At 41.8% G+C, this 13,633-nt stretch overlaps 1 protein-coding gene across 4 annotated transcripts in view; it reads right to left on the bottom strand.

Moving 5' to 3' along the window:
• The window catches only part of DSE (dermatan sulfate epimerase), a 59,974-nt gene extending 47,314 nt beyond the window's left edge, over window positions 1-12,660 (bottom strand). The window contains exon 1 of one of the 4 annotated variants that reach the window (XM_036248880.1): window positions 12,574-12,660. Coding sequence is in view for 1 of the 4 variants with exons in the window: in XM_036248879.1 (XP_036104772.1) it covers window positions 1,813-1,828 (16 nt within the window). In the remaining 3 variants the exon portion in view is untranslated. Of the gene's footprint in view, window positions 1-1,812; window positions 1,858-8,058; window positions 8,102-11,469; window positions 11,578-12,573 lie in introns of those variants that run through there. The other 3 variants (XM_036248882.1, XM_036248881.1, XM_036248879.1) reach the window with 3 other exon arrangements.
• Between the last annotated feature and the right edge of the window lie 973 nt (window positions 12,661-13,633).

Genomic DNA, 13,633 nt, shown 5'->3' with positions numbered 1-13,633 from the left:
TCATATTTGAATTACAACCTAACCATGCACAACCACCACTATTCCCTAACTCCTTCCTGACTTTTTATTTTTCTTCATAGTACTTATAACCTTCTAATCTATTATATAATTTACTCATATGTATGTGCCTGGCTCCCCCACCTAGAATGTAAGCTCCATAAGGGCATTTAGCTTTCTGCTCTATCCCTAACACCTAGAAGAGTCCTTAACACTTAATACACACTCGGAGATTATTTATTAAATAGATAACTAATGGGTCAAGATGTAAACCTTTAAAAACTCAGAGATAATTATACATGTAATTATATAGCTGTATAAATATGACTACATAAAAAGAAGCAATAAAAATCTTTGTGTACCAAGACAAACCATTTGGAGGAACAGTGTACTCCAGTGCTTGAACCCTTCGAGGTTTCCCAGGGTAATGATCACAGAGCTTACTGAGAGCTGCCACCATACCCAGTGCCCTCCCTGCCCTCCCTTAGGGAAAAGCTCTCCCTGTGTCCGCCCCAGGCTCGCCCGGCTTGCCCTTGTTAACGTGCATGGCCCACTTTGATTGCAGCCCATTCCCTGAGCCTCCTTTGTTGTTTCCCAACATCCCATGAATGGTTTCCATGGGTTTTCTCCGGGTCTTTTCCTAAATGCCACCTAAAACTTTCAGCCCCTTTTGCACGGGGTTAGATATCCCACCACTGTTCCCGTCTGCTCAGCCCAGGCTAGCCAGGCCTCCCTCTCCACTAGGTGACTGTCTGGACGCCAAGACTTTGACTGAGGTTGCTCTGTTCTGAAACTTAAAGTGACTCTCTTAATGTCCCCACTTTTAACCATATTTCCAAGGATCATCATTATTATTATTTAATGGTTTGGTATAAGGGCTTTATTGGCACTATCAATTCCAATTTAAAAAGAAACTCTTTCTGTAGTGTTAACATTTCTTTTATCTAGAGAATTCAAAAGAATAAGGATGCCTTAATGAATTATTATTTCTTCTATACTTATATCATTCCTATTATTTTGTGCTAAAAACTTTAGTATGCTGAAATTTTATAGTCTATAAAGTGTTACCCGGGAAACAATTTCTGAGGAAAAGAAAGGCTTTACTGGGATGCTGCAGACTGCATGGGCTGTGCAGAACAAGAGCATAATCTCTGAACTGCTGGCCACAGATCCACCGCCAAAACACATGCTCCTGCCAGACATGCCCCAGCTCAAAGCCTGAAACACGGCCAGATAGTTAACGTCTGTGTCTGCATGCATGTTCAAGGTCACGCGTGTTGTACTTGGTGTCTATCTTTGTCTTGTTGAATCTGTCTATATTTCACTGTCGTTAGCACCCTACTCTGGGAGTGTTTGCCCCATTCCTTGCATCTCCCAATCTAGGCATATCCCTCTCATATCCATCCTGCCCATTTCACCCATCTCTGCCGACAGCCAGATTCCACCTAGCTACTTCTCTTGGTCAAATCTGATGGAATTCTCTTCATCTATGCTGGAGAAAATGGCTTTTGTACCGATCTTAAATTTTTAAAACGTTCTTCTCGTGTCTTTGTCCTAAATGAATGTAGAGCCCAGATGGACATCTGTCAAGTGATTCCTGAGTTCGTCGGGGCAGGGTAGGGGGCCAGGTGTCACGGAAGATTCTTCCAAATTAAGATTTTGTGAAGTAACTTTGACCCTTTCAGTGACATCTTATCCTCTGCTGTGCTCTCCCAGAGGCCGCATTTTATTCTGCCCAGTCCACAAGCATAATGGAATCAGCCTCTTCAACTCCTGGGGCCACGAGTCCTCTTGGTGGCTCTAGCAGTGACTCACCTGGAGCTTTCATCATTCAAAGCCTTCCCTGGCAACCCCATCCATCATCAGTGGTCTCCCTGTCGCCCCATATATGTATTACTCAGTATTCTTTGGGAATTCAGGGATGAGGCCAGCCAAGAAGGTGCTGATACCATCCTATAAGATGACAGAAGAAATAATATATTTACACAAACCACTAAAATAAAAGGAGGTAAGTTTGCATGAGAATGACAAAGTATTACTGAAATGTACGTACATCAACACTCTGGCTGGGATAGAGAAGGAAGGGTGTATGAGAATGTGGTATCTGAACTGGGCTTTAAAAAGGGGTCAATGTTATATGCATGAATGCACAACCAACTGACATGGACTCTAGGCTGGGAAGGTAGAAGGGAGTTGGGGAAGGAGAGGGTCAATAGGGAAAAAGGGGGACATTGTAATACTTTCAACAATAAAATTTTTTTTAAAGAGTCAATAAGAATACGTACAGCTTTAAAAGTCTCTACTCATTGATGTATTTAGTACTGGTTACAGGCATACCAAGTTATCTTCCTTTCTCACATTGATTGTTTCAGTCCTCTCTGGACCCAAAAGGAATCTGAGGTAGAGCTCACCAACTCAGGTATAAGCTCCTGGGAGGCATGGGTCTTAGTCTTTTTTCCTAAGTGTCAAGCCCCACTGATTACATGCAATACAGGCCTTCAAAAATATTTGCGGAAAATAATGAAAGAATATATGAGAAAGGGGAGGCAAAAAGGAAACAGACTGTTATAAAAGGAGATAAGTGACTTTACACGATTTTTCTAAGAAGCTTCCTTGACCTGGCAGGCACCCCATTTTGCTGCTCACTCCCCTTCCTGTGCATTTGCCCTCCTTGCAGTGTTTTCCCTTCCCTTGTTGGCATCCTCCAAGACCCAGTTCACTCTCGCCTCCTAAGTGAGTATTCTCTGCCCAGGTAATCCTTACAGATCTCTTCCTGCCTGCAATTCTACCGCAGGCTTTTGTCTGTTCAGCACTTAATTGTTCTCACAAAGATTCATGCTCAGTTATTTCTCCAACTAAATTTTATTGCTCCCCAAGGCTGGAAACTATGTCATGTTTGTTTTGCATGCCTCCCCTCTTCACCTCCACCCAGATATCCCCTCAAACACAGAAGTACCTGGCAAATACTTGCTGGATGACTAAATCCTTTCAGTATTTCTATCGTTAAAGTATAACGTTCTTTCATCTGACTCTCCAGGTTCAAAAGTACATTGGAAAAAGTTATATATCAAAGCGTTCATTGCCAAGTAACACAGATTTATCTTTTTTAAAACTTGCAATCATTGAACCAAACTTCAGTGGCTTCACCAACAAGAAAAAAAAGGTGTAAGCACACAAAGAAGGATCTGTTATGTAACCGCCCTAATTCTGCTAGCTCACTTCAACTTCTTCAGGCACAGGATTTATCATTTTATGGCAATTTAGTAGAATAAATACTGCCACACATTTCTTCCCCACGAAAGAGATATTGGAAGTGGTCCAACTTAACCTAAAACGTGCAAGATGAAATTTAACAAGGAGAGGTAAAATTGAATTTTGAAAGTTCCCACAGCAGATACTCAAATACCATTTGTTAATTTGAATTTTATACAGAATTCTATGCAAATCACACAAGTCTAAAAATTTTAATGGTGAAAATCTTGGAACCCTATCATAGTACATGGTTAACAAGATGAATCAAATCTGAACAATACTGATGTCCTTAAGAAAAAAAGGGTGGATCTTAAAATATCATACCATTGTTTGTGAAAGGATAAACCGAACTACTACACAAAAGCAACAGATGGATTCTTATTTCACTCTCCAGTTATCCTGGGTTCTCTTTAGAACCAAAAGGGTCTAACTTATAGATGATTTAGCCTGGCCCTGGCCAGGTAGCTCAGTTGGTTAGAGTGTCATCCCGATACACCAAGGTTGGAGGTTCAATCCCCAGTCAGGGCACATATAAAAATCAACCCATGAATGCACAAATAAGTGAAACAACAAATAGATATATCTCTCTCTCTCTAATCAATTTTAAAAAAAGAAAAAGAAGACATTAACCTCACAACTCAAGGGGCCAGCAAAAGACCCTCTTACCTAAGATAACACTGCAGCTTTTTCAGCACTCCCAAGAATGCATTCCCTTTGAGAAAGGTAACGGTGAAAAGCATTTCAAAACTGCTTTACAACTACAGGCTATAAAACTAAATTGAAACACTTAATTCCAACTGTCTAAGACATGGACTGCTCGGCTGGACTTTCTGGCATCCCCCAAGTCCACTGACCCACTACTGGCTGAGAGTGCATTTTCAAACCTTCTGCTCATCAGAATAAACCCTCTTCCAAGATAATTACTGCCTAATTTTAATATTGAGAAAAAAAACAGAACCACTGGCCTTAATCCACAGGATCAATTCTACTGGAGATTCTATCTTCCTAAACAAAAATTAAACAAAGTTCACATTGTTTTTATAAATATAATAATTATTTTTAGCCATAAATACTGCTACAAGAAGTTCGGTATATGAGAGAAGTGTCCAGACTCTTTCTGACATGGGCGACCTGTATATTTTGACCACATAATCGATGAAGGCCCCGTATGTTCGTGTGGCCGCTGGTGCCAGTCTAGTTCTATAAAAAACGGAGCAGAGAAACATACAGGATATTACTGAAAGTCCAAATGGAACATCATAGCCTAGTGCCAAAACCCTTTTTTAAGATTTTCTAGAATAAAAAAGAAATGTGAAGAAAAGTGTACTGTTTGAGGTAAAAACAGATTAAGCATAGAGGATTTTTCAGCTACTATAATGTGTACCTAAGTGAAAAGTTAGAGGACTCTTATATATGATCAGTATTTAACCAGTCAATACTTTGTACTAATAAATAAAAATGCTAAGTAGAAACTATAAAGACAACTTATATAAAACTGACCATTTCTTCTACATTCACAATACAGTTGAGCAACAGACACTCCATCAAAAATCTGTGTATAACTTTTGACTTTCCAAAAACTCAACTACCAATAGCCTACTGCTGACCACAAGCTTACTGATAACATAAACAGTTGATTAACCCATATTTTGTATATGTATTGCATGCTATATTCTTATAATAAAGTAAGCTAGAGGGAAAATCTTATTTTAAAATCATAAAGAAAATATATTTGCCATACTGTACGTATTTATTGAAAAAATATGCATATAAGTGGACCTGCGCAATTCAAAACTGTGTTGTTCAAAGGTCAACTGCAATTAAATAATTTTTAATTTCTAAGATTTTTAAATCCAGATGAGCAGAAGTCATAAAATTAGAACCCCAGAAGACAAATGCTATCATCCCTTCAGGACAGCTTCACTTAAATCCTTTTACATAGAGAAGAACTCAAAGACTTCCATCAGAAATCTATTCTAAAGGTTAAACATACAGAAAAACTTCTCTGTATTTAGCATAAATCCTTCTTGATGCTTGCTGTAAGTTGATTTCCTCTCCTTTTTCTTCAGGGAAGATGGAAAACAGCTGTTCAACATCCCCTTTCAGGCTACTTTTTCTTTTCTGCCAGCCCCCCACCCCCCACCCCCTATGGGAGAAGTGTAAACACTGCAGGTGACTCCTCCAGCTGGCCCATGCCTGATTATCCATGGGGTTGGTGCGCCTGACTCCATTTGTGCCTCCTAGAATGACATCATTAAACTGCAAAGGCCCCAAGAAAAGTTCTTTACCAGAATTTGTGAAATTCTAGAAATCTACTGCTTACAGCCTGTCCTCAGACACATTCAAACAACACAAATAGCCCAGTTTCAAGAAGTTTGCAGCGAGAGCTGTAAAGAAGGTAAGCAGCACTGTTCCGTAGCCAGGCCGTGCTGGTCTTCACCACTGCTCCACTCCACGTGGCAGGGTGCTGAGTGCACCTTGGCACGGAACACGTTTAAACTACTTGGTGATTTTTATCATGCAATTCTTGAGTTTGTCACTGACAACTTTCTGGATGTAAGCTAACTTTAGAAATGCAATCTTCTTTCAATACCGCAATCTAAAGGACTATTCTAAATGAAAGTATCAATTTGCACTCTGTTGTTTCTTTAAATGAATAATCTCTGCTAGATTCACAACATAATCTGCAGATCACATTTTACACCAAAATTTATATAAACAACCTAATGTTGTTACCTCCCACATTAGGAATTGCTAACAAATATTCTCTCTCTCTCTTTTTTTTTTCTTGCAATCACCAATGGATTCCAACACTAAAATCAGTATATTGCCTGCCTACTTCATCAATAAAAATATTATAGACCCACAAGCTTGGTGAGCCGATTTCCTTTACAAATCCCTTTTAAGAGTTATGAAATGCTGATTCAACTTTGTTGTGGTATAACATCTGCATGTATTAAATGCTTGTTGCTTAGCAGCTAAGTTTGTTACACATGAGAAAAATACAAAAGCCTTGATTTAATTGGCAAATACACATTTACAACTCTATGGCATCTGTGTGTGCAACGAATAATTCAAATGGAAAGATTTAAATGGCAGCTTTTTAAACTGACTGTGAACCTATTCAATTTCTACTAAAAGAGCCTGTACATTACTTTAAACACACACGGGGAATTTTGCTATGATTGTCCTGCTATTTTTCACATTAACTGGGGAGAAAAGAGGTACTATTAATTCTATAAATAATACCAAAAAATTTTTTTTGGCATGCAGACACATACAGTCAGTTGCAAACTCACTCTGACCCTGTCTAGGAAAAGCAGATAGACACAAATAACCTACAATGAATATGTCATGTATGTGTACTTGAGACGTAACTGCATATGTGTTTTGTTATATTTTTAAGAACAGGGCTATACTTACATAATAGTTATGGCTACTCCCAAATATGCAATGCCAAAATAAGTCATGTTTATTATCAGTATCTTTATAGCTTCTAAGTATTACTGAAGAGGCAAATTCTATTCTTTCAGGAATTGTTTAATAACATTTAATAACAACGCTAACCAAAATCATGCTTATGGAATATCCCAAGAGAGTTGAAACAAACAGAAATCCAGTGGTAATCTTTATGCACATTAAAATTCATGGTGTTATTCTGTATTAAGAACTGAACAAACTACTGCATGAAAGAAATAAACACAAAGCTTCAACAATCTTTTCTTCTCTTTCCAAATCCCTTTTCTTCTTTGTGATCTCCAACCATCTCTCTGAACACTCTGCCTCCTTCAGGTTTATAGTCTTCTGGGCATTTGAAAGAGGATCTGGAATCTACACCCTCAACAGGCTGGAGCTTGCCTAGATAGTAAGCAACGCAATTGGTAAAGCACTCAAAGACCTGAGGCCAGCTAATGAGAACTGAGTGATGAGCCTAGGGCTCTGCAGAAATTCGAAGAGGCCCCACAATGGAATCCTTATAAGGCATGAGAAAAGATGCAGAGAAGGGGAAGAGGAGAGAGCTGTGGGAAGGGGGTCTGTAAAGGCCAGTTTACAGAAGCCTGAGAAACACATGAGCATTCCAGTTCATGGACAGTAGTGAGCATGAAAAGGGAAAATAAACTAGACCTGTAGAAAAATAAAGTGTGAGAGTCTTTAATAACATAAATTTGGAATCATAAAGGAGAAAAGTACAATTAAACATGCAATTTAGGTTCATCTCATATTTAAGACAGGCCACTAATTACTTGTAAGAAGATAAACAAATTGCTTATTTTAACAGTATTTCTATTTCCCCACCCCTGAAACAATGAAACTGATCTGACATACGAATCAATGAAAAAGGATGCTTCCCAAGCTCAAATTCTCAACTGTTTACTTAGGTTTTCTCCCTTTCCACATTGGCAGCTCTAGGAGAGCTAGGGCAGAGTCTCATATACCTCTAAATGAGTCCTAAGTGACCAGCACTGTCTTGTACATTTTGCTGAACCCACACAGATGGGTGACTCAACAATGGAGGTATCAAATTCAATTCTTTTTCCATTTTAACCAGAACATATTTTTACCTACACCCTTCATCTACATCACTCTCCATTTTCACTAGGCTGAAATACAAAAAAATATTAGTATTATTTGAAAAAAATTAAAAAGTACAAAGCAATTTTAGCCTTGCTAAAAAATAAAATGCCAGTATTCATATAGCTCTACAATCTATGGGGACTTTTCCTTTCCTTCAATTGTTTAAACACATATAAATGTGTAAGGAAGAGTTTATTAATCCTAATGGCCCCTTTTTAAACCCATCCACAATACTTTGTGTTTCTCTTTCCAGTTTGATTCTTTTCTGCAGCACTTCTCCACCATCAGCTAACCTTCTATACATACCTAGAAGTTGTGAAACACTAAATTTAGATAGATCAGAACTATCTACATTTATTTACTAACATATATAGAAACATTTTCTTTAATAGATGATTATTCCCATTAAAATAGTATCCACTTAATGCAAAGTTTAATTTTTAAAAGAGAAGTCTCTACTAGAATTGGGCTTTGGAATTGGCACGACTATTTGCAATTCATCCTTTTCTAATTATTGCTATCACCAAATGGATCAGTGCCTCAGGAATCTGCCATTTTAATCTCTACTTCCCATTCTCACTAATTCACCATATGAATTTCATGGGGAAATAATTCCTCTTTTCAGTTCTCTGGGTTAATACACTTCATGAATTCCCATGTTGGGGCCTGACTCTTGGTTTAGAGAATTTTATTGTATCATCCAAACATCTGCTGGCAATTTGGTGACTCCCAAAGAGTTTTATTCTACATATCACCATAGGGGAAGATAATGTAAATCCAAGATGAGAAAACCCTAAGGCATTCATTAGTATTAAGAACTTGTCCTATCCTCTGCTTGGACACTTTCTTTCAGAAGGTTGCTGGTCATGGAATCTCATTGGGTACCTTCTCCCTTTTTGCAGAGGAGTTAAGATCCAGCCTCTCAGTAAATGGAGTAACAACATCCACTGATGATGATGTTACCTCTACCACAGGTTCAGATCTCAAAAGCCTACCACACACACATCACAGGACAATGACAATACTTCTTTTATTGGGGTGGTAAAAAAGGATAAGAATATTTACTCTGTATATTTAGGACTCAAATATGCCAGTGGTTATGTACTATTCAATCTATGCTGCAACTACAACATGTTAGTCTTCTATTACTAATTTTTCACTCTTTTTGTAAACAAACACTGCTGATATACTAAAACCCAAATTTAAATATTTTATCTTCCTTTATTCCTCTCCAATCATTTGTTGACATCATAATACTGAAAGGGAATCATGTAATGTCTTTCATGCAACAGTGTGATCCAAGGCAGTAAAAATAAATACCAAAATAATCTATCACAAATAACATTAAGAAATGTATAACTATTTTATTGTTTAATTGCAGAGCATATTTTCACCTGTGATTCTAAACACTTTTCAGAGATTGAAAATATCTTTATAATGAGGAATTGGGAAAGGCAGAGGAGCATCTGTGAAGAACTTCACCTCTTGGGTAACCACCTCCTTCCTCTCAAGCAGCACTGGCAGATGCTGAACTGAAAGGACTACAAATCTCATTAAAAACCTTCATAAACTAAATTGTGGTCTAATTTCATAAGTACAAAAGTAGAAGTCACTATAATGGTCCTGACCTCATGTGGCCAACCTAGCTGACTTCTTGCAGGGGTAGGGAACCTTTTTTCTGCCAAGGGCCATTTGAATATTTATAACGTCATTCATGGGTCATACAAAATTATCAACTTAAAAATTGGTCTGCTACATTTGGTCAGGCCTGTGATGTTAGCTGGTATTGATGTTGAGGGCCTTATATAGCCTGAGGAGACCCAACCCTTTCCCACCCCTGAAGGGTGTCCCACAACCAGGTGTGTAACCTCAGAGGGAGGAACTTTAAATTGTCTACCAGCAGGACTGGAAAAGTCCCAATAATCCCCTCAGTGACAAAATGTGTTCTGGCAAATTTCTTTGTCCAAGTTTTTTTTTTTTTTTTTTTTGAGAATTCTCTTTTACTTGGTGACTGTACTATCAATATTTTTCAACCTGAAAGCAAAAATGTACTTTGATTGGGGAGGAGAGGGTCAAGGGGGGGGGGGGGGGGAAGAAGGACATCTATAATACATTCAACAATAAAGATAAGTTTTTTAAAAATGTACTTTGTAGGTCACTGTTTTTATTGAACTAAAACAATGAAACTGATCTGACATATACCAATCAATGAAAAATGATGCTTCCCAAGCTCAAACTCTCAAATGTTGACTTAGGTTTTCTCCCTTTCTATAGCAGCTTCAGGAAAGTTAGGGCAGAGTCTCATATAGCTCTAAATGTCTCCTAAGTGACCAGCATTGTCTCAGACTTTTTGCTGAGCCCACACAGATGGGTGACTAAACGATGGAGGTATCCAATTCAATCCTTTCTCCATTTTAACTGTAACACATTTTTACCTACAAACTTCATAAAAAGATTTATATCTGTCTGGTGACTTCAAAAGAAAACAATAGCACGCAATAGGTAAATACTCAGATTGATAATGCCACATTTTATTTCTTCTGTGCACATTACAAACATTTTTGTGATCCAATTTTAGTAGTGGTGTCTGAATAGTCTACAAAATATTGCACATCATATTTCATTTCACAGGTTATCATTTACTGAGAAATCAAAAAAACGAGGAAAAGATAATTACAGGAAGATTACATTCTGTAATGTGAGAAGTACTAAAAACTATTTCTAAGTGAGAAAGTCAATTCTCAAATTTAATGTAACATTAATTAAACCATGACTTTGCAAAGCATGACTAAAAAAAATATGTCAATGATTTAATTACACGAAGACCCCTAGAAACTAGTAGTGCCATTCCTTGACCCAAAGAATTCCAGGTAAATAAGGTGCACTCGCTGCTTTTAAGCAGAGGGTTTTGTGTCAACGTTTCATGCCAGCCAGCCAGCCTAAGTAGATGCTGCTGCCTCGATCAAATGAGCAATGAAAAGGAGAAAGTTGTCGGGTCACAAACTTAGCTCGGATTCCAGCCGCGACAGATCCTGAGCCCATGTGGCATTGCTTACCGAGCGTCCCAGCCTCACCCCACCTGGGGCTGCCTGGGAGTGGGTTTACCGACAACTCCTCCCAGCGTCAGCCGAGCCTCGCAGCGCTGGCACCCAGCGTCTGGGGAAGCCGGGACGTGCTCCCCGGGCTCCCGCAGCCGCGGAGCGGGCAGCCAGCGCCGGGACCGCACACCCGACCCCATCCCCCGATCTGCGGGCGCAGTGAAAGGAGGGCGGAGGGATGCCAGAGCCCTGCGGGCCGTCCGGGAAGTTGCGGCGGGGCCAGAGCCGACGCACCGAAAACGATCTCGGGTTCTTACGATGCTCCCGGCTCTGCGCCGGGCGCCCAAGGCGTGGGAAGGGGCGAACGGCCGGCCCCGGGGCTGCCCCGCCGAAGGGGAAGCCCACGGCTCGGGCTTCACGCCTCGCGCACCCTCCAGGCACCCCGCCGCGCCGGGCCCGGGAGCGCAGCCCACGGCGCTGGGCGCCCGGCTGGGGACGTGGCTTCCACCGCCCGCCCGCGACTCCGGAAGAAAGTTGCGCCGCGCGGGGCCCTGAGCGGCGGCCGCCGCACGCCCCTGCCCGCCCCCTCGCGCGGCCCTCGGCTCACCGCTCCCCGCCGCGGCTTCTTCCTCTCGGGCGGCGCCTCCGCAGCCTCGGCCCAAGCTCCAGAGCCCCGGCCCGGCCCCCTCTCTCCAGGGCGCCCAGCGCCCTCGGAGCCAAGCCCTCAGCGCACCCTCCGCGCCATCGGTGCTGGTGGGCGCCGCGCCGCGGGATGCGCCGCCACAGCCTCGGCTGGCGCTTCTGGGAGCCGGGCCGGCGCGGGCGGGTGGGGTGTGGGCGAGCCCGGAGGAAGGCGGGACGCGGCGGGCGCCGAGGCTCAGCCGGAGGGAGGAGGAAACCGCAACGTCACCAGACCCCGCGGAGGCGAGGATGGGGAGGAGGAAACGGGGACCCCCTCCCCCTGCCGGACCCCGACCACCGGCCCGCCCGGGACTCACGGCTCGCGAGCTGCGCTCGGCCGTCCCCTCCTCTGCGGCCCAGATTCCACGCACCCCTGCCTTGCCAGGCCTCTTTGGCTCTAACTAGCTCTAGTAGTTTCTAGTGACCCGTAGGTTTCGGGTTCCACTTGGACTCGCCCCCAACCGAAAGATACTTTTGGAAGCCCAGGGGGAGGAGTTGATGCTTCCATACAGCCAGGGGAAAGAAATAGAGGAAAACGTGGAGAATCTTACTAGGGGGGCCATTGCCCACTCCACTCGCCTTCTCCAAAATAGATACTCCTCTTCTCCCGCATTCCATTTCACTCTTCTCAGAGAGAAGGCAGAAAACCCACCTATTTAGAAGCATTTCTTGCCTTAACTGTACTGACCACATATACTAAATTGAAGCTACTGAACCCTAAACACTGAATGGATTTTAATCACCAAAGGCAAAGAGTCAGGGACAGAGCATTTAGTGTAAGCAGCTCACGAGAGGAAATTCCATTTTTCTTATCTCTTGGGCCTGTGTGGGTGGGTGAGGGAGAGGGAGAGGGAGCGCACTCACCCCTCTGAGTTCTGCAATCTTAGTAATCACAGCTCCCTCGGAGACGTTTCTTCAGTTCTAAAAGCAGCCACCGCACCAACATGGCTCCAGAGAAGGGTCGGACATGAACCAGGCCATCACCTGAGTGCTAACTTTCCCTCTCATTGTTAGCATGTAATTAACCTACCAGAGCTAGACAGTACAGGAGTGAGGGGTGTTTGCCCGTTCCTCAAGTGCTTTGAGTTCTACAGGGCCGCCTCCATCCATTCCCGGTCCTCAGGGGCTCTCCAGACCTACAGAGGTGGTTCCATTCATTAGGCCACGATAGAAAACAAAAAAACGTGGATATCTACTTTTATACTTCTGTTATTCAAAAAATGCATTTGAAGAGAAATTTCTTACAAACGGGTCAAGAGGAAGTGGTTTTGTTAAATTTTTGAAATGTTTACTCAGGTAAACCACTGATTGGCATAAACTTCCAGATGTTTTAGAGGTGGCCTGCAGAGGGGCTCTAGAACTTAGAACTAGTTTTTAATTCTGGTTTAAATCCTTATTTTGCAATTTTCTATTACAGGCCTTGGAAATCTAACTTCAAAGCCTTAGTTTCCTTATCTGCGATGTAGAGATATAATACCATCATAGAACAGTTATAGAGAGGATGAAATAAAAATAGCTTATATTTGAGAGTTACTTCATGCCAGACACTGTGCTAAAGGATTTGCTGTATTAATTCAAATGTTAGAGACGATTAATTGTGAAAGTGCCTAGCTGTAGTATGTAACCCATAAGTGTGCATTTCCATTTATCTTCTCAAATTTGGAAGAGACTTTAGAAAAACCATCTGTTTTGACTCATTTCACCTCTCAATGAGTAGTCGTCTAGCTCAGTGATTCTGTAGCCTAAAACATCAAATCAGCAGGGGAGTTTTGATAAAACACTCTTTTTTTGTTGTTTTTTTTATCCTCACCCAAGGACATTTTTCCATTTTTTGTTTAGGTAGAGTGGGAGGGAGAGAGAGGGAGAGAGAGAGAGAGAGAGAGAGAGAGGAAGAAACATCGATGTGAAAGGGACACATCGAGTGGCTGCCACCCGCACGAAGGACCAGGGCCGGGGACAAACTGCAACTGAGGTACATGCCCTTAGCGGGAACCGAACCCAGGTATCTCTGGACCGCAGGCTGATGCTCTATCCGCTGAGCCAAACCGGCCAGGGCTTGATAAAATACTTTTTAATAGAGGCCCAACACT

The sequence above is a fragment of the Molossus molossus genome, unplaced genomic scaffold, assembly GCF_014108415.1.
Source record: "Molossus molossus isolate mMolMol1 unplaced genomic scaffold, mMolMol1.p scaffold_m16_p_8, whole genome shotgun sequence".
NCBI classification, from domain to species: Eukaryota; Metazoa; Chordata; class Mammalia; order Chiroptera; family Molossidae; genus Molossus; species Molossus molossus.
The sequence above is the reverse complement of the archived record's forward strand: the minus strand, read 5'-3'. Positions and strand labels throughout refer to the sequence as shown.